We start from the raw sequence: 18,192 nt of genomic DNA, 5'->3' as shown, positions 1-18,192 counted from the left end.
AGGGGCGTGGAAATGTACATTTAAGGCGGAGCCTATTTTACTAAAGAGGCTATAACTCCAGCAAGAAATGAGATATCTTCACCAAACTTGGTACACATGTTTATGGGCTCAGTCTTTGGTCACGATAAAAAAATCGCGACGATTGGCCACTTGGTGGCGCTATAACATGGAAAAAACACAAAAAGGGCTATAACCACGCGACCGCTAGTCCGATTGACTGGAAAATTGGTATGCAATGTCTTGGCCCAAGGTACCATGTCTGTCTATGAGAACATTGGCGTATCTCAAAAAACATGGCCGCCATCGGCCAATGAAATTTGAGCACCTATTAGACAGGGTTAACGGAAGTCGATCGGAACGAAACTCAGTGGGCATGTTTAACTCATGGTCCTAGAGGTCTGTAAGAATTTTGAAAGAAATCGGCCACTAGTTGGCGCTAACGAGTTTTATGGCTCTGCAATAACGTGGCGTTGCACACATCGGCAAAATATGCATATCATCTGATAGATCTCCTCATGTTGAACAACTTTGCCTCTAGAACCATTGCTGTCAATCAAATCGTTAAATAAATATTTGCAATTATGTTAAAAACCTACTTTTGCGAACTAGTCCCTGGTTTTTTGCCCAATCAGAACCAAACCAGTCTAGGACAATTCTCTGGACTCTCTAGATCAATAATTATCAAAAAAAAGTTGATTTTTTGCATTTGGATGGCTATAACAGGGCCATTTAGAAAAGAGGCGTGGCAAAATACACTCAAAAGCCTATAAATCCTAAGGGGAAACTCAAAACTTCACGAAAATTGTTGGGTATATGTGGCATAACATGTTGAAGACACAAGCAAAGTTTTATGGAGATCGGAGTATAGGGGGCGCTATAAGTGTTAAAAAGCTTTGAAAACCATGTATTCCCTATGGTGAATCTCTGTAATCAGGTGGGGTTAAAACAGCCACATAATATGCATATATTATGATAGATCTTCTCATACTGAACAACTTTGCCTCTATAACCAATACTGTCAATCAAATCTTTATTTAAATATTCACAATTATGTTAAAAACCTCGTTTTGCAAACTAGTCATAGGTTTTTTGCCTGATCGGAACCAAACCACAGCAGTATGATTCTCTGCACTCTCCTGATCAATTCATATTTAGACTTTATAAAGTCATTATTATAATATTTAAAATCACATTTTGTCAGTTTATCACTTCATTTCACCTGATATCTCTCAAATTCATTCAGTGCTTAAAAGCCTTTCATGCAAAAGGTGTCAAATGCTTAAAAACCTTAAATGGCTTGAACCCCGTTAAATGCTGCTCGCAGCTTTAATTATTATTATTATTATTATTATTATGATTTACACACAGCCTTACTTCAGTGTTTGTGTGTGTGTGTGTATGGATGCGCTGGTCACTGGGCTTTCATTCAGAATAATGGTGCTTGTGTTTGCTCCTAATAATAAAGACAGGTGTCATGTGTTTATATGTCAGTATCTGCATTCTGTCGCCTATTCAAACTTCCTAATATATATTTTAGAATTTAATTGTATTGTAATATTGTATTGTAATATTATTAAAACGTCTAACCGCTTGAATTTTGAATTGTTTAAAAGATAAATCTGCGTAGCTCTAAACTGTTTTTTATATATAAATAAACCGTTTATCGTTTTTTTTCAGTTGAAGCATAAACCTTACCTAATAAAGCAAAATATCAATTTAATATTTATATCGATTTTAATGTTTTTTTGTTTTGTTTTTAGGTGGCAATAAGATGACGTATGTATGTTAGACCCCGCCCCTATACTGACGTGAGGTTTTCCGTTTTTTTTTTTTTTTTTATTTTTTTTATTTTTTATTTTTTTACTGTCAGTCATCTAAAAGATATTATAATATTAAGGTAAAATACCCCAGGGGAATTTGATAAAAATTGTAACTAGGCCTACTAGACATCACCATATTTCTACAGTTGATTGATTACAATAAGAATCCCATGCAATTGTCTGAAATCGTGTGCTTAAATGTGCAAATGAGACATTATCTAATTAGATATGAACTAATTTGCATACCTTGAGCACAGAAAACTAGACGTTAGATAAAACGACTCAACAGTTTTTTTTTATTTTTTTTACAGAGGGAGTTTTGAAAACTAAGCAGAAATGACTTTCAACAGCCAGAAAAATCAATAAATAAATACATGTATTACAATAAATAAAATTTACAATCATGAACAACCCCTTTGAATATTGATAGTATTAAAACTGTAACGTGTGGTGCATGTAAAGCTGCTAAAGTGGAGATTTTTGACTCAAATTGAGAAAACCAACTGCGATTTAAATCTACAAAATCAAATAGATAAAGTGCAAAAACAACCCTGTATTTTGGATGTTTTTCCGTTAGCCTGAAACACCACATTATGCCAAATTATTATTAGGCCAAACAACTATTAAGCCAAATAGACTGATGAAAACAGTTTTTGCCTGTAGTGTCGCGTAACAGTCGGTTCTGGAGGAAAACATTTTCTCCATAGAGAAATTGATTTTTAATAATAGCTTTAAAGGCAGCCCTACTGTGAGCTACGAGGCTGTTAGTCGATGGCATTTGCTTCTGCTGAAGTTACCCAGCGTTAGTTATAAATAATTGTTTAGTGGTGGTAAAAAACTACATTACCCATAATGCTGTACATAAAACTCCAACCAATCAGACAGCCCAAACAAGCCAAATGTGCCAAAAGATATCATTAGCTTATACTGTGAGACATTATTTGGAAATGATTTAGCTAGCTTGTATGCACATCATGGTCTCTGTTTTGTTTCACAGTGGCTCTAAAGGGTATTTGACACTTGTGTGAATGTCTGAATAACAAAAGACATCGGGCCCTGTTTTAACAACCTGAAGCTCATGGTGCAGGTGCACTAGGGTGCATCCGAATCCACTTTTGCTAGTTTAACGACGGAAAAAACGGTCGTCGCTCCAGGTTTATAGTCTAAAAGGGTTGTGCCTAGTTTCTAAATGAGTCAAAACGCTAGCGTCGTGCCTGGTGAATCATTGCACAGGGTGTATGATAGGGCCCATCAATTATTTTATAAAAAGATAATGCAAAGACACATTTTGAACAAAAAAAAAAAAAAAAATTACCCATGATAGTGTACAGAAAATTCCACCAATCAGAGAGTAGCTCCGCCCGCTCCCATGAAGCACTGTTAATGGCGTAATCTTGTTAAGCTTTATACTTAAATATTTATATATATATATATATATATATATAATGATAAAGATATAATGTATTTGTAAATCCGTACTTTTATATTTCTCCATCGTTTTTAATTTGATTGTGCTGTTCGCAATGCATCATGGGATTGTAGTTCTTTTCCTTAATAAAGCTAAATTACTTGCGCACAAAATAATGAATTGGTTTGAGTAGAGCCAACTCAAATTAAACATATTAGTTCAGTCAAATGAACTTTTACGAGTGTTTAGAACTTTCTTTTTCTTGAGTTCTCAAAACTCACCCATTTTAAGTAATCTAATGTTTTCTTTTAATTTAGACTAACTTAAATTTAACTGAAAGTAGGCTAGGATTTCTATTTCCCACAATTCTTTGCCATGACACTCAAAAGGGACAGTAAATACCAAAATTAAGTGTTATATTAGTTTTTTTAGTGCAAGATTAACGTTAAGTGGGAGATTTAGTGTGTAATATTATCATGCCTGTTATGTTGGGTTTGTAAGGTTTTTCCATCATGTGACGAGTGGAGCTTGCGCTTAGTTTGAGAACAGTTGTTGAAATGTTTTTTATTGCTGTCCTTATTCAGTAAGTGCTCTTCACAACTGTTCAGCGCTCTTCACAAAGTGCGGCGCAAGCATTTGAAACTGAAAGCCTTCTGTCAGTGAGTTTCCTATTTTAAATATATAAGCACTGCATCCAAATGACATAAATGAAGAGCCTTCGTAGAGCATTTAAGGAAAACCCAGCAGGCGAGAACACACATTCCCCAGTGTTGAATTAACACGGGTCGGTGTTCATATGGGAACCACCAGCAGGGTGTTAAAGTAACACTGGAGCAGTGTTAGAGTTAATAAGATACTGAAGTGATTAATTGAGGGATGATTGTTTGATTATTAACCACACCTGATGATAATGAGCAGAATATCTGAAGGAAAGATGGCGCTGTTTTCTTGACATGTTTGATCACCATTATGGAGATCAGTGTTTCCTTTAGTTGGGCAGTTTGACTCTTGGCTTCTGAGGTCGTTGATGATGTAGTTAACGCTGCTCCGCAAGCTAGAGGGCGCTCTCGTGCAGGGAACTCCAAGTAAATGCCGCAGAAGTACGATAGCATTCACGGAAATCCATGTGGAAATCGCTATAGCTATGAACATCATACTATCGGTGAGCTGAATAAACATATTAAAACACTTTAATTAAACATGAATAAATGCTTCTCATGTTTGAAAAGATGCTTTTTCAAATGCATGTTATAAGCAACTCAAACTTGCAGTGCTTTCAGATGGAACAGCATTTACTACTGATCACAGAGCCGTCCTACACTGACAAACTGCGCATAAAAGATAATCGCAGCCTTTGCGATTTGATAATCACGATAAGCCAAATCGCGATAAGCATGTTTTCATGTAAAATGCGATTTATCATGCAGCCCTAGTCAAAACATAATTTTCAACACACGTAAATGCATCTAATATGATAAACAGAGCTGCGTTACCTCATACTTATGAGCGGAAATGGCGCCGGCGACTGTGTCCCGTCATATTAAAAGTCCCGCTGCTCGTGAGCCGTGTGTTGTTCATCTCATTAACAATCGTTCCAGCTGCCGTGCTCAGCTCCACAACACTCGGTCCTGCTCTGCTTTACACTACAGTAACGTTAATAACCGCATCCATCAACATGATTGCTGGCAGAGGCCTATTTTCCACCGGCTGTGAGGTGAAGACCACATGTCCCAAGATGCTGCGCTCAAACTTGGTGTCATCAAACTGCGCCTTTGTTTTGCATAGGCGCCCTCTAGTGGACGGAAAAGTTACATAGTGCAGCTTTAGTATTATCACATGAGCAAGAGTGTGTTTATACTGAGTTTTATCACAGCAGCAGCTGTGCTGATATTCAATACAACAGCTTTTTGTATCATGATTAAATAATCCACATCATTTAAAATGCTAATCATATAAACTGAAATCATATTTCTTTTTTCCTCAACAACTACAACGCTGTATTATACCCCACTTTAAAATAGCTTTTCAATGAGAACATCACTCCATGGGTCGCCGATGTCACTGCTTTACTTGTCAAAACTTTACTTTTTTTATCTGGCAATGTGAAATAATCACCTGTTTCTTGTTCTCAGCTGGATTAATGTGATTGCATTGTTATTTTCAACTGTTAATCAAATATTGATGTGGTTTATGAACTCATTGTTTGGCTCAGCCCAGCTGTTGCTCCAGACTGGTGTGTGTGTGTATTAAACCTGTATGTTCCTCGCCCCCCCTCCAGCCCGTGGAGGCCACAGACGACGCCTTCTGGGATCAGTTTTGGGCGGACACGGCGACCAGCGTGCAGGATGTGTTTGCTCTTGTGCCGGCCGCGGAGATCCGAGCTGTGCGCGAGGAGTCGCCCTCCAATCTGGCAACCCTGTGCTACAAGGTAAACACAGTCCTTGACATTAAAGGGTTAGTTCACCCAAAAATGAATGACTCCCCCTAATGTCGTTCCACACCCGTAAGACCTCTGTTCATCTTCACACACACTTTAAGATATTTTATATTTAGTCAGAGAGCGTATGCAAGTGTATGCACACTATACTGTTCATGTCCAGAAAGGGAATAAGAACATCATCACAGTAGTCCATATGGGACATCAGTGGGTTAATTAGAATCTCTTGAAGCGTCGAAAATACATTTTGGTCCTCAGGCACACGTCAGCACTGCGCAGTCACGAACGCAGATTGAAAACAAACCAGTAAGAGAAGACAATGCTGAATAAAGTCGTAGTTTTTGTTATTTTTGGACCAAAATGTATTTTGGATGCTTCAAGAGACTCTAATTAACCCACTGATGTCCCATATGGACTACTGCGATTATGTTTTTATTCCCTTTCTGGACATGGACAGTATAGTGTGCATACACTTGCATACGCTCTCGAAAACTGTGTCTGAAGATGAACAGAGGTCTTACGTGTGTGGAACGACATTAGGGCGAGTCATTAATGACAGAAATGTCATTTTTGGGTGAACTAACCCTTTAAAGCTGTAGCCTCATCAGTAACGGGCAGTGAGAATCTGAAGCCAATGGTGGGACAGGAAAACAGCTGGCGCTTTCCCCTTCCTGTCTCAATCGTTGCGCTTCCGTTTTGAGGCGGCCCATCAGAAAGAAAACATGATTAGCAGTCTTCTTGGTCCTCAGGCTCACACGCAGACAGACGAGCGAGAGAGAGAAGGGTTACTAATACAAAAAAAGTGTGTGGCACTTGTGTGAGTGTCTGAATAACACAAGGGAAGATAACAAGAAGGGATAACAAAGGGAATTTATTTTATCGTACAATAGTACAAACACATGAACAAACCATTTCACAAAAAGATGCTTTATTAATAAATGGTTTAGTATACATTGCTGTTTAAAAGTTAGGGGTCAGATTACTGAATAAAATTCTTTTATTGAGCATTTGGATGTTTGAAATTGATAAAAGAAAATTACAGTAAAGACATTTGTAATGTCAAAAAAAATCTATTTTTCAAATAAATGCAGTTTTATTCATAAATTACTCCTGGGAAAAAAAGTGTCACTGTTTCCCCAGAAATCTGAATTTATGATTAATAATAATCATAAATGTTTCTTGATCATCAAATCCTGATATCAGAATGATTTCTAAAGGATCGTGTGACACTGAAGATGGAGTAAAATTCAGCTTTGATCACAGGAATAAATTATATTTTAACATATATTCACATCAAAAACAGCTGTTTCAGATTGCAGTAGCATTTTACAATATTACCGTTTTTACTGTATTTTGATCAAATAAGCATAAGTTATTTAAAAAAAAATTAAACAATCTTGCAGACCCCAAACCATTTAATGGTTTTGTTCAAAATAATGTGCAACTTTGTCAAACGTTAATGATTGTTAGTCACAGTTAATGGTGCAGTGTGTGAATTTGAGCGGCATCTAGTGGTGAGGTTGTGAATTGCAGTTGTCCACCGCTCGCCCCTATCTTTCATTGCACATAGAGAAGCTACGGTGGCCGACACAGGACGAAGATGTGGTGACCTGAGACAGCAGAGAGTAGCCAGGTCTCTGTAGAAAAGTTTGTCCCTTTAGGGCCACCGTAGAAACATTGCATTTCTGTCAGTAGATCCTCATAAAAACTACACACTGCCATCCAGTAAAGGCCGTTTACATGGGATCGCTTTTAAATAAAAAACAATTGTATGTGTTTTGGCCATTCATTTACACAACAGCAGCATTTTGGGTGCCTGAAAACACAAACTTTTGAAGACTGGTTTCAAGAGTGCACGTTTTTGAAGACGATAGCGATTACCGTCTCCGCCAAAACTACAAAAATTTAACATTTTGAAAACGGTGATATCATGCATGCATATTATGTGTTCAATCTATATGCATGCGTGTTTCGTGACATTGCCATCTACTGTTTTAGTCTGGCTGCATGTTTTGGCACCTCTGTATGTTTGTGGGTGTAGCGGGTGAACGTGTTTATACTGGCTTCTATGTATTCTGAGGTGTGTGTGTGTGTGTCTACTATAGGAAGCATGTTTGTTGGGAAAAGAACTGCATAATCCCTTAGAACTGCATAATCAGTTTAATCTGTTAGAATATTCCCCAAAAATGGATTGCCATGTTAAATTGATTTGTAATGTGGAACCAAATAAAGTATATAAAGTGTGTGTGTGTGTGTGTGTGTGGTCACAGGCAGTGGAGAAGTTGGTTCAGGGTGCCGAGTCCGGCTGTCCCACAGAGAAGGAGAAGCAGATGGTGCTTAACTGCAGTCGAATGCTGACTCGAATCCTGCCCTACATCTTTGAGGACCAGGACTGGAGAGGCTTCTTCTGGTCCACCATCCCTGGCGCTGGCAGAGCGGGGGTGATGCTCCAAATAATAACCATTTAGTCCACAGAAACTGATATCATCCATGTAACTTCAAACCTATGTTTAAGTGCTTGCGGAAAATAGCAGTGTAGGATTATGAAACCCTCTCAAATGAATGTCCTGTACATTCACACGAGTACTTTTTTGTCCTAGTTGTGGTTATTTGCTCTAGGAGAAATCCAACTTCCTAAAAACCCATTTTACACATTAGATTTTAAATGTTATCATCAAATAATTGTTATAAACAATTATTAAATTGTAGTCTATTAAAAAAGGCATCTGAAATAAGTGCAATGTAGTGTTGTCAAAAAATTGATTTTTCGATACAAAGTGCGCACACATAAAGCTGCCTTGAGACCATTTTTGCTGCTTATTGTGCTTAAACACTCAAATACACACAAAATAATGTCAACATGCCAGTCTTGGTGACTATTCACGTTAACACAATCAGTTCTGTTGTCTGTCCAAAGTGCATAAAAAAGTATTCATTGCAAGTATTCATCAGTCAGTTCGGTTGTAAGTGAATGCAAACAGTTGAGAAAGAAAACGCATGTGTGACCGTGTAATGGATCAGTGCGTCCAATGGTCTTAAAGTGACGGCAGCCTAATAAACCTGCTGCCAAATTTTGAGTTAATATTAAACATATCTATATAAGAGTTTTTCCCCATGGTATCAATTTCAAACGTGTGGCCAGTGAAAATGCTGAATGGCTAGAAACTTTGGAAAACCAGTGGCCACAGAGGCTGGCGAGCAAAAAAGTGAATGTCAAGCCCTGGTTATAAGTAATAAGTAAAGTAAACCAGTTGAAGTACAGTATTATTTTGAGTGATGTTTTTTTTTCTCTGGATAGATGGATGATATGGAGGATGAGGATGAAGGGGCCCGTCCGCTGGCAGAGTCGCTCTTACTGGCTCTGGCTGACTTGCTCTTCTGTCCAGACTTCACCGTTCAAAGCCACAAGAAAGGAAGACCTGTGAGTTCACCACTGTCTGTCTGACAAAATGCCCAGTAACCGAATCAAACATTTGATTTGTAGCCCATCATCTGTACAAGTGTTTTTAGACCGTGCAGATTTCCAGTCAGGATTTAGACCGTATCATAGTACTGAGACTGCTCTAATTAGAGTTACAAATGATTTACTCTTATCATCTGATCGTGGTTTTATCTCTCCATTAGTGTTACTCGATCTTAGCGCTGCATTAGATACTATCGATCACAATATTCTTCTGAATAGAATCGAAAATTATGTTGGCATTAGTGGAACTGCTTTGGCATGGTTTAAATCGTACTTATCTGACCGTTATCAGTTTGTAGCAGTAAATGAAGAGATGTCACACCGATCACAAGTTCAGTATGGGGTACCGCAAGGCTCAGTGTTAGGACCGTTGCTTTTCACCCTGTATATGCTACCACTGGGAGATATCATTAGGAAACATGGCGTTAGTTTTCATTCTTATGCTGACGATACTCAGCTCTATATTTCCTCACGCCCTGACGAAACCTACCAATTCACAAGATTAACGGAATGCATAGCTGATATAAAAAATTGGATGAATAGTAATTTCCTGCAACTTAATTCAGATAAAACTGAATTTTTAATTATTGGACAGAAAAGCTCCACAAGCAGTAACCGAGAATACTGTCTAACACTTGATGATGACTGCTCTGTCAAGCCCTCGTCGTCAGTGAGGAACCTGGGTGTGCTCTTTGATACCAATCTTTCATTTGAAAGCCACGTTTCTAGCATCTGTAAAAGCACATTCTTCCATCTTAAAAATATATCTAAATTACGGCACATGCTTTCAATGCAAAATGCTGAACAGTTAGTACATGCGTTCATGAGCTCAAGGCTAGATTATTGTAATGCTCTACTGGGTGGTTGCCCTGCTCGCTTAATAAACAAACTCCAGCTGGTCCAAAATGCAGCAGCTCGAGTTCTTACTAGAACCAGGAAATATGATCATATTAGTCCAGTTCTGTCAACATTGCACTGGCTCCCTATTAAACATCGCATACATTTTAAAATCTTGCTTATTACTTACAAAGCACTAAATATACTCCGTCATGTCTATTGCGGTCTCAAAACTCACGCCAGTTGATAATACCTAGAATATCTAAATCAACTGCAGGTGGTCGACCCTTTTCCTATTTAGCACCTAAACTAGGCCTAAATTTAAAATGTAAAACATTTATTATTTGAATTGCATATAACATTTCCATCCATTTGGATTACATGGTTTTAACATGAACAAAAAACATAATAAACATAAAAATAGGTAAGATTTCTGTAATAGTGCTAATAAACTGAATGTGTTTCATATATTTATGATCAATAAACTTAATGCATTTCAATCTCCTATATTTTAACTTACTGAATATGGCTTGTTGTAGCCAGGTTTAACTGTTCATACTTTTTAACTGAATAAATGTAATTGTTTTTACAATGAAGAGATTTATGCTGATTCTAAGCAATGTGGTTAAATTGATTTTGAAAGTATGATTATTTCAATAAAGTTATATACTGTAGATGCAATTAGTTAATAATAATAATAATAATAATATCAAAAATTATGCCATAATGGTTACAGTTTTGCATTTTCTGTTTTTATGGACTTAGTTTGGGCCCGAGCACTGATAGTGTGGATTGCTCAGTCTATTATTCTTCTTCTCCTAAAGTAATCACATTTTTGAGGGCCTAAACATGCTCGAAAACTCATGAAAATTTGCACATGCTTCAGAAGTGGTGATAATGTACGTCTGATATGGGTTTCAGAATTAGGTGTTGCAAAATGGCTCCATAGCGCCACCTACAAAATTTAAATAAAGTGCCGTTCGAGCTATGAAATTTGGTACCTACAAACAAAAGGAAGAGAAATATTTAAAATTTTCTCAGCAAATGTTTTGGCAGTTTTCGCCATTTCCAGGTTGGAGTTAAACTCAGCAAGAAAATGGACTTTAAGGGACAGAGTTGAGTGTGTGGATGAGAGGTCTCTTATTGTGACCTATGTGTCTTTAGAAATCACACCAAATGGGTCAAGTAAGGTCTTATCATTTTATATAAAAATACATTTTTCAGTGTTACACATATTTACTTCAATTCGAATGGGATCATACAGTGTCAATATGTCAGTGATGTAACAAAATGCTCTTAGTTAATTTGTCTCAGTCTGTCTCTGTGTGTACATTATATTCAGTCTCAGATTGAGTTTCTCTCATGTGCAGGAGTCGGTTGAAGACATGCAGTCCCTGGACAGCTGTGAATACATTTGGGAGGCCGGGGTGGGTTTCGCTCAGTCCCCCCCACTCAACTACATCCACGATCTCAACAGGTGAGACGTGAGCTTGGGCCTATTGCACAGAGGTCGACTGTAATTAAGTATATTTACTTAAGTACTTTACTTAAAGGGTTAGTTCACCCAAAAATGAAAACTATTTCATTAATTACTCACCCTCATATCGTTGGACACCCGTAACACCTTCGTTCATCTTCAGAACACAAATGAAGATATTTTTGTTGAAAGCTGAGAAAGGCTTCAAAAAGGCCTCCATTGGCATTCAGTACATTCCCACTCACAAGACCCATAAAGGCACTAAAGACGACTTTACAAAGTCCTTCTCACTACAGGGCCTGTACAATAATGTTACGAAGCGACGAGAATAGTTTTTGTGCACAAAAAAAATCTAAATAATGACTTTATCCACTAAAGTTATTGTCTTCTGTGTAGGTCTCTGACGTGAACTTACGCGATAGCAGCGCTCCTCCTCTTCTGGGTCATGATCCAAACGGCAGATCTGCGTCATATTCTCGCACATGCTCTTTAAGTACACTTTTTGAGTATCTGAACTTTACTTGAGTATTATTTTTTCTGGAAACGACTTTTACTTTGCTACATTTAAAAGACAAATATCATACTTTTTACTCCACTACATTTCTATCAAGGTCCTCAAAGTTGAAAGTCATTTCTGGAACCGCTTTGAAAGCCAGTGGATGATTTTTTTTCTTCTTTAAAAGGTGTTGGGGTTTTTGCAGAAAGCCTTTCAGATATCACTCTTGTAGGGTCACATAAAGTTCAATGACTTCCCAGCATTTTTTTTAACACTGATCAGTTTATAGCAAAATGGAGGAAGACTGATGTCAAAATGTTCATTTTGGCGAGTATTAACATAAACAAAGTTGATTATATCTTAAATGAAAGTAAACAGTTGGGGAATATCAGATGTGTATCAGTGTATTGGATCCGTGCATTCGGTCTTAAAGGTCCCATGGCATGGATTGTTTTATTATTTTATAACATTTCCTGAGGTGTACTTATATTGATAGTCTGGTTTTTACATCAAAAAATGTCATAATTTAAAAATAAAAGGCATTTTATCTACACTGATATTAGCCCTCTGTCTGGAATGCTCTGTTCCAAGAGGCGTGTCTGCTGTGAGTCTTCAGTGAAAACACCCACTCCTGTGATTGGCTGACATCTTTGCATTTGAAATGAGATTAGGCGGGGGCGTGGTTTAGTCCGGCACGAGCATCAGCACTCACTGCCAGTCGAGAGAGAGAAGGAGAGCTGGGGAAAGATGGCTGAGGAAGTGTTATTGTACCGAGTTGTTGAGAGCGCAAGTTTATTTTGTTTGTATCTGAGAGCTCTGAATAAACACGAGTGAACTTTGCAATGTTATTTCACTCACAAAATGCTTTCACCACAGCTAACAGCAAAGACGACATCGGCATCGACATGAATAGAGTAAGAGCTTCTGTTGAGCATAATGAGCAGCGTCATTCAAACTGCAGTTTGGACAAGTGTGCACTGCAGATAAACGCGTGATTGACCGATCCGAACATTATAAAGAGTGTTCTTTGAGTGCTCTCTGTAGTTTAATCATTTAAATAACAAATTTGTCTCATGCTGCTAACAGAAATGACGTGAAGTTGATGGTTTTAGTCACTGGCTTGATTCAATGATGCATCATGACAGCCAGCTGCAGGACTGATAGTTTTAAACGATTTAGAAAGAAAGTGTGTGTGAACTTGAATGATTAGCTACACATCAGAACTCACTGATCCCAGATCAGGCTTTAATGAACACTGTTACTCACTGTTTGTGGCGGTGCTGTCGAATCCATATTATAAATCCTGTGCTGCTGACATCCACTGATAAACTGAGTCCATTCTCTACTAATTCTCTGGGCGGGCAAAGCAGAGGAAGGGGAGGAAACCTTTCCTGGTATGACGTCATAACAGGAGAATTCAAGATCAGCTCATCTGAGCTCTCATTTTCTCAAAGGCAGAGAAAGAGCCAGAACTCAGTGTACACCAATCAACATTTCTAGCCAATTGGGGACAATATTCAGGCTAGGAGAACTCATATTAATATGTTGAAAAACCTCATAAAATAAAATGTTTATGCCATGGGATCTTTAAAGTGACAGCAGCTTTGTAACTTTTATACAGGTTTATAAATTAGTTTAATGTAGTCGTATGCTAGCATGTCGGATCGAGCATCACTGACTGGCTTAAACCATGATGGCATAAGGTGCATTCATACAACAGTATAAAACAATATTTTATATATACAGTATAAAATAATGCTGTACATTTGAAAACAAATACTTCTGTACTTTTACTTGAGTAAAAATCTCTTTTTACAACTTTCACTTGTAACGGAGTTATATTTGACCAGTAGTACTTTTACTTTTATTCAAGTAATGAAGTTGTGTACTTTGTCCACCTCTGCTATTGCACAAAACTAGGATAAGGGATTAAGCCGGGATTTCTTGGTGAGCTTGTATGCAAAATTTAGTACACCTCTGTCGTGTAAACGTACCCTGAAGGCACACTCACACCAAGAATGATAACAATAACGAAAAATAACTGTATATTAGTGGGGTATAGATATAACTGTATATTATATATCTATAAATTGAGCCAGGATCACCAAGATATCCCAGCTTAATCCCTAATCCTAGTTTTGTGCAATAGGCCCCTGGCCTCCATTCCCAGGGCCACACGTGTGTTTATTTGAGTTTCCATGGTGACGTTTTAATCAGTAACCAAGACGTCTAATAGCCCGGACCTGTTTTTCCACCCAAACGGATGATCAGATTAGCCAAACTGAGTAGCTTACACATATCCTCCAGTATCCCTCCTCTGTGTGTGCTGTGTTTGTAGGTCTGAGCTGCTGAGATTACTGCTCACCTGTTTCTCAGAGGCCATGTACCTGCCGCCAACAGCAGAGAACAGTATCCTCAACCCCTGGGTCACCTTCTTCTGCTCCGCTGAAAACAGGTCTGACACACAAAAGACAAACCACTGCACAAACATAACACTCCCCAATTAAACACCCGCAGCCGTACGAGTGGTGTTTGCCAAGTCAAGCCTCTAACCCTAAGCATTAAACCGCTGTAAACTTCATTGTGGGCTCTTGTGATCTGGGCTTGTAAGAAACCAGGCTTGGTGAGTTTGATCAAGGTTGGAGCTAAACTCTGACTGTTGTGCGAGGATGCTCTTATTGTGACCAGTCTTTAGAAAGCAGACCAAGTAGAACGAAATGGGTGTGATGTCAAGTTAGTTATTAACATTTTGTATAAAGTAAATGTGTCATTGTTAAGCATATTTAATGTTTAACAAACGATATAATGCGGTGTGAAAATGCCAGTGATGTAATAAAATGTGCCAAAAAACACATTCGCAGCCACATCAGGGAAATTAGCATAGCGAATGTGGAGAGCGAAATGGCTTAAGACATGCTTTTTTTCAGTGTTAATATATGCAAATACCAGTAAATTGACTACCACGGTTGCAAAAAAAGAACTGTGTCCGTTCCTTTTCATTGCTAATTTTTCACTGCTTGCCTTTAGTGAATCCAGACCGTCGCTTTTTTAACAGCAAAGGACGGTTTGGGCTGACTCAAATATGGCTCCTTATATCAATAGCATTGTTTCCATCAAAGGTGCAAATTTAACTTATGTGCAATATTGGAATCGGATAATTGCGCATTTGCAAATAAAGCAGCGTTTTCAACCAATGTGTTCAAGAGAACAAAATCCTCACTTCCTGGAAACTTAAGAAGGGAAGATGTGTTCGGAGTTTTGCCGACCGGATACGGCGAATGTTTAATCTGTAAGCGAGCTCTGCTTCACCTTCGTTGCTCTGGTTGGTTGTAGCGCTATCCTATCACGTGCAGAGGGAGTTTGAAAGACAACCGTTTATTGAGATTGGATTGAGCTGTCAATGGTGAGGAATTTGCTCCAATTGGGGAAGAAACTGTGGCCCTTTTTCCTCCATCATAAATGAGTTGGGTCTCAGAGCAAATACTGCTGTGTTATCTTACATTGGGATGCTGGTGTTTGAGACGCTTCTGAGAGGGAATTAAAGCTAGCCATTCTGATGACACACTTTGGCCAAAGTCCCTTTAAGACAAGTAATTTAATTTGGCGGCCATCTTTGAAACACCTCTCAGGCATGCGAGTGCAGCTCCATCTCTTTTAATGGGCAAACATCAAATTCTCCAAAACTGTTGGCCTAGCTTACAATTAAATTTCATATATGCAATTTCAAGACCACCAAACCAAAATGTGAAATTTTGTGATGCAACTGGTCCACTGGTTAGACCAGTGTTTTTCCATCATAGTTTATACGCTTGTCTAGCCTGACATGGTCATACTTAGTTCTAGTCAGAATATGAGCCTGAAACTGCTCCATTGGGCTGTGATTATGGGGCGTGTCATCCAGAACTCTCTAATAACTGCCTAGCATTACTTAGAAACACCCTAACAACCATCCAGAACTCTCTACTAACTGCATAGCAATACCTAGCAACACCTAACAACCATCGAGAACTCTCTAGTAACTGCATAGCAATACCTAGCAACACCCTAACAACCATCGAGAACTCTCTAGTAACTGCATAGCAATACCTAGCAACACCTAACAACCATCGAAAACTCTCTAGTAACTGCAAAGCATTACTTAGCAACACCCTAACAACCATCCAGAACTCTACTAACTGCATAGCAATACCTAGTAACACCCTAACATCCATTGAGAACTCTCTAGTAACTTCAAAGCAATACCTAGCAACACCATAACAACCATCCAGAACTCTCTAGTAACTGCATAACAATACCTAGCAACACCTAACAACCATCCAGAACTCTGTAGTAACTGCCTAGCATTACTGAGCAACACCCTAACAACCATCCAGAACTCTCTACTAACTGCATAGCAATACCTAGCAACACCCTAACAACCATCCAGAACTCTACTAACTACATAGAAATACCTAGTAACACCCTAACAACCATCCAGAACTCTCTAGTGACTGCATAGCAATACCTAGCAACACCCTAACAACCATCCAGAACTCTCAAATGACTGCATAGCAACACCCTAACAACCATCCAGAACTTTCTAGGAATGGCATAGCAATACCTAACAACACCCCAACAACCACATAGAGCACCTTAGCGACAACATTGGCTTCAACAGTATAAAAGTGTAGTAAACATGGTCAGTGTGTGTTTCTCTCAGGCACGCTCTGCCTCTCTTCACCTCCCTGCTGAACGTGGTGTGCGCTTACGACCCGGTGGGTTACGGGATCCCCTACAACCACCTGCTCTTCTCCGACTACCGCGAGCAGCTGGTGGAGCAGGCGGTGCAGATCCTCATCGTGACCCTGGAGCACGAGGGCGGGCCGCCGTACCGCCCTCCCTCCCCATCCAGCATGGAGGAGCAGGATGTAAGCGCACCACACCCCATAATGCACACAACATCCACTCTGCTAAAAAATATGGGTAGGCCATTTGAATAAAAGAACATGGTCTACTGATAATTGTGTGAGCTATACCTTTTCTTTTCCTCTATATTCATAGTCTGTTGGTCCAAATAACCTCTTTGTGAATTACCTGTCCAGAATTCATCGGGAAGAGGTATGAAGAAACTTCCTCTTAGGATATGTCTAGAATGTTATTGTTCTCTTGATGTGGGAGCTGTGAGGTCCTTGTGTCTGCAGGATTACGACTTTGTGCTGAAAGGTTTGGCACGCCTGCTGACCAACCCACTCACTCAAACATACCTGCCCAACTCAACCAAAAAGATCCAGTTTCACCAGGAACTGCTGGTCCTTTTCTGGAAACTCTGTGATTTCAACAAAGTAAGAGACCGGCACTTCAATACAGTCAGCTCCAAAACACGCCAGCGGCTAATTCACACTTAATCGCTGTTTTTCTGTTACAGAAATTCCTGTTCTTTGTGCTAAAGAGCAGTGATGTGTTGGACATATTAGTGCCTATTCTGTTTTACCTGAATGATGCCAGAGCTGACCAGTGTAAGTGTGCTCAATTGAAGTTTTGAAGGGATAGTTCACCCCAAATTGGAAATGGTGTCATTACTAACTCGCCCTTGTGTCATTCCAAACCTGTAAGTCTTTCATTCATCATCATGTTATCAACTCAAACTCATTGTTGTGCTCCTCAAACCATTCCTGAACTATTTTTGCTTTGTGGCAGGAGCATTATCTGCTAAAAGAGCCACAGCCACTAGGGAATACAGAAAGAGCCACAATACCGTTTCCATGAAAGGGTGAACATGGTCTGCAACAATGCTTAGGTAGGGGGTACATGTCAAAGTAACATCCACATGGATGGAGGACCCAAGGTTTCCTAGCAGAACATTGCCCAAAGCATCACACTGCCTCCGCTGGCTTGCATTCTTCCCATAGTGCATCCTGGGGCCATGTGTTCCCCAGGTAAGCCACACACACCCGGCCATCCACGTGATGTAAAAGAAAACGTGATTCCTCAGACCAGGCCACCTTCTTCCATTGCTCCATGGTCCAGTTCTGATGCTCACGTGCCACTGTTGGTGCTTTCGGCGGGGTCAGGGGTCAGCATGGGCACCCTGACTGGTCTGCTGCTATGCCGCCCCATACACCACAAACTGCGATGCTCTGTGTATTCAGACACCTTTCTATCAGAACCAGCATTAACTTCTTGAGCAATTTGAGCTCCAGTGGCTCGTCTGTTTGATCGGACCACACGGGCCATTTTTCGATCTCCACGCGCATCAATGAGCCTTGGCCGCCCAT

General features: G+C 39.3%; 1 protein-coding gene across 2 annotated transcripts in view; it reads left to right on the top strand.

Moving 5' to 3' along the window:
* hid1a (HID1 domain containing a) overlaps nucleotides 1-18,192 on the top strand; it is a 46,682-nt gene that overhangs the window by 13,872 nt on the left and 14,618 nt on the right. For both annotated transcript variants that reach the window (XM_067424539.1, XM_067424545.1), the window contains exons 2-10: nucleotides 5,507-5,656; nucleotides 7,936-8,106; nucleotides 8,964-9,086; nucleotides 11,336-11,442; nucleotides 14,277-14,393; nucleotides 16,638-16,845; nucleotides 16,979-17,035; nucleotides 17,119-17,259; nucleotides 17,343-17,433. In XM_067424539.1, coding sequence (XP_067280640.1) covers nucleotides 5,507-5,656; nucleotides 7,936-8,106; nucleotides 8,964-9,086; nucleotides 11,336-11,442; nucleotides 14,277-14,393; nucleotides 16,638-16,845; nucleotides 16,979-17,035; nucleotides 17,119-17,259; nucleotides 17,343-17,433 — 1,165 coding nt within the window. The remainder of the gene's footprint in view (nucleotides 1-5,506; nucleotides 5,657-7,935; nucleotides 8,107-8,963; nucleotides 9,087-11,335; nucleotides 11,443-14,276; nucleotides 14,394-16,637; nucleotides 16,846-16,978; nucleotides 17,036-17,118; nucleotides 17,260-17,342; nucleotides 17,434-18,192) is intronic.

This window comes from Pseudorasbora parva, chromosome 2, assembly GCF_024679245.1.
Source record: "Pseudorasbora parva isolate DD20220531a chromosome 2, ASM2467924v1, whole genome shotgun sequence".
Lineage (NCBI taxonomy): Eukaryota > Metazoa > Chordata > Actinopteri > Cypriniformes > Gobionidae > Pseudorasbora > Pseudorasbora parva.
Note: the sequence above shows the minus strand (reverse complement) of the source record. Positions and strands in the feature narration are given on the sequence as shown.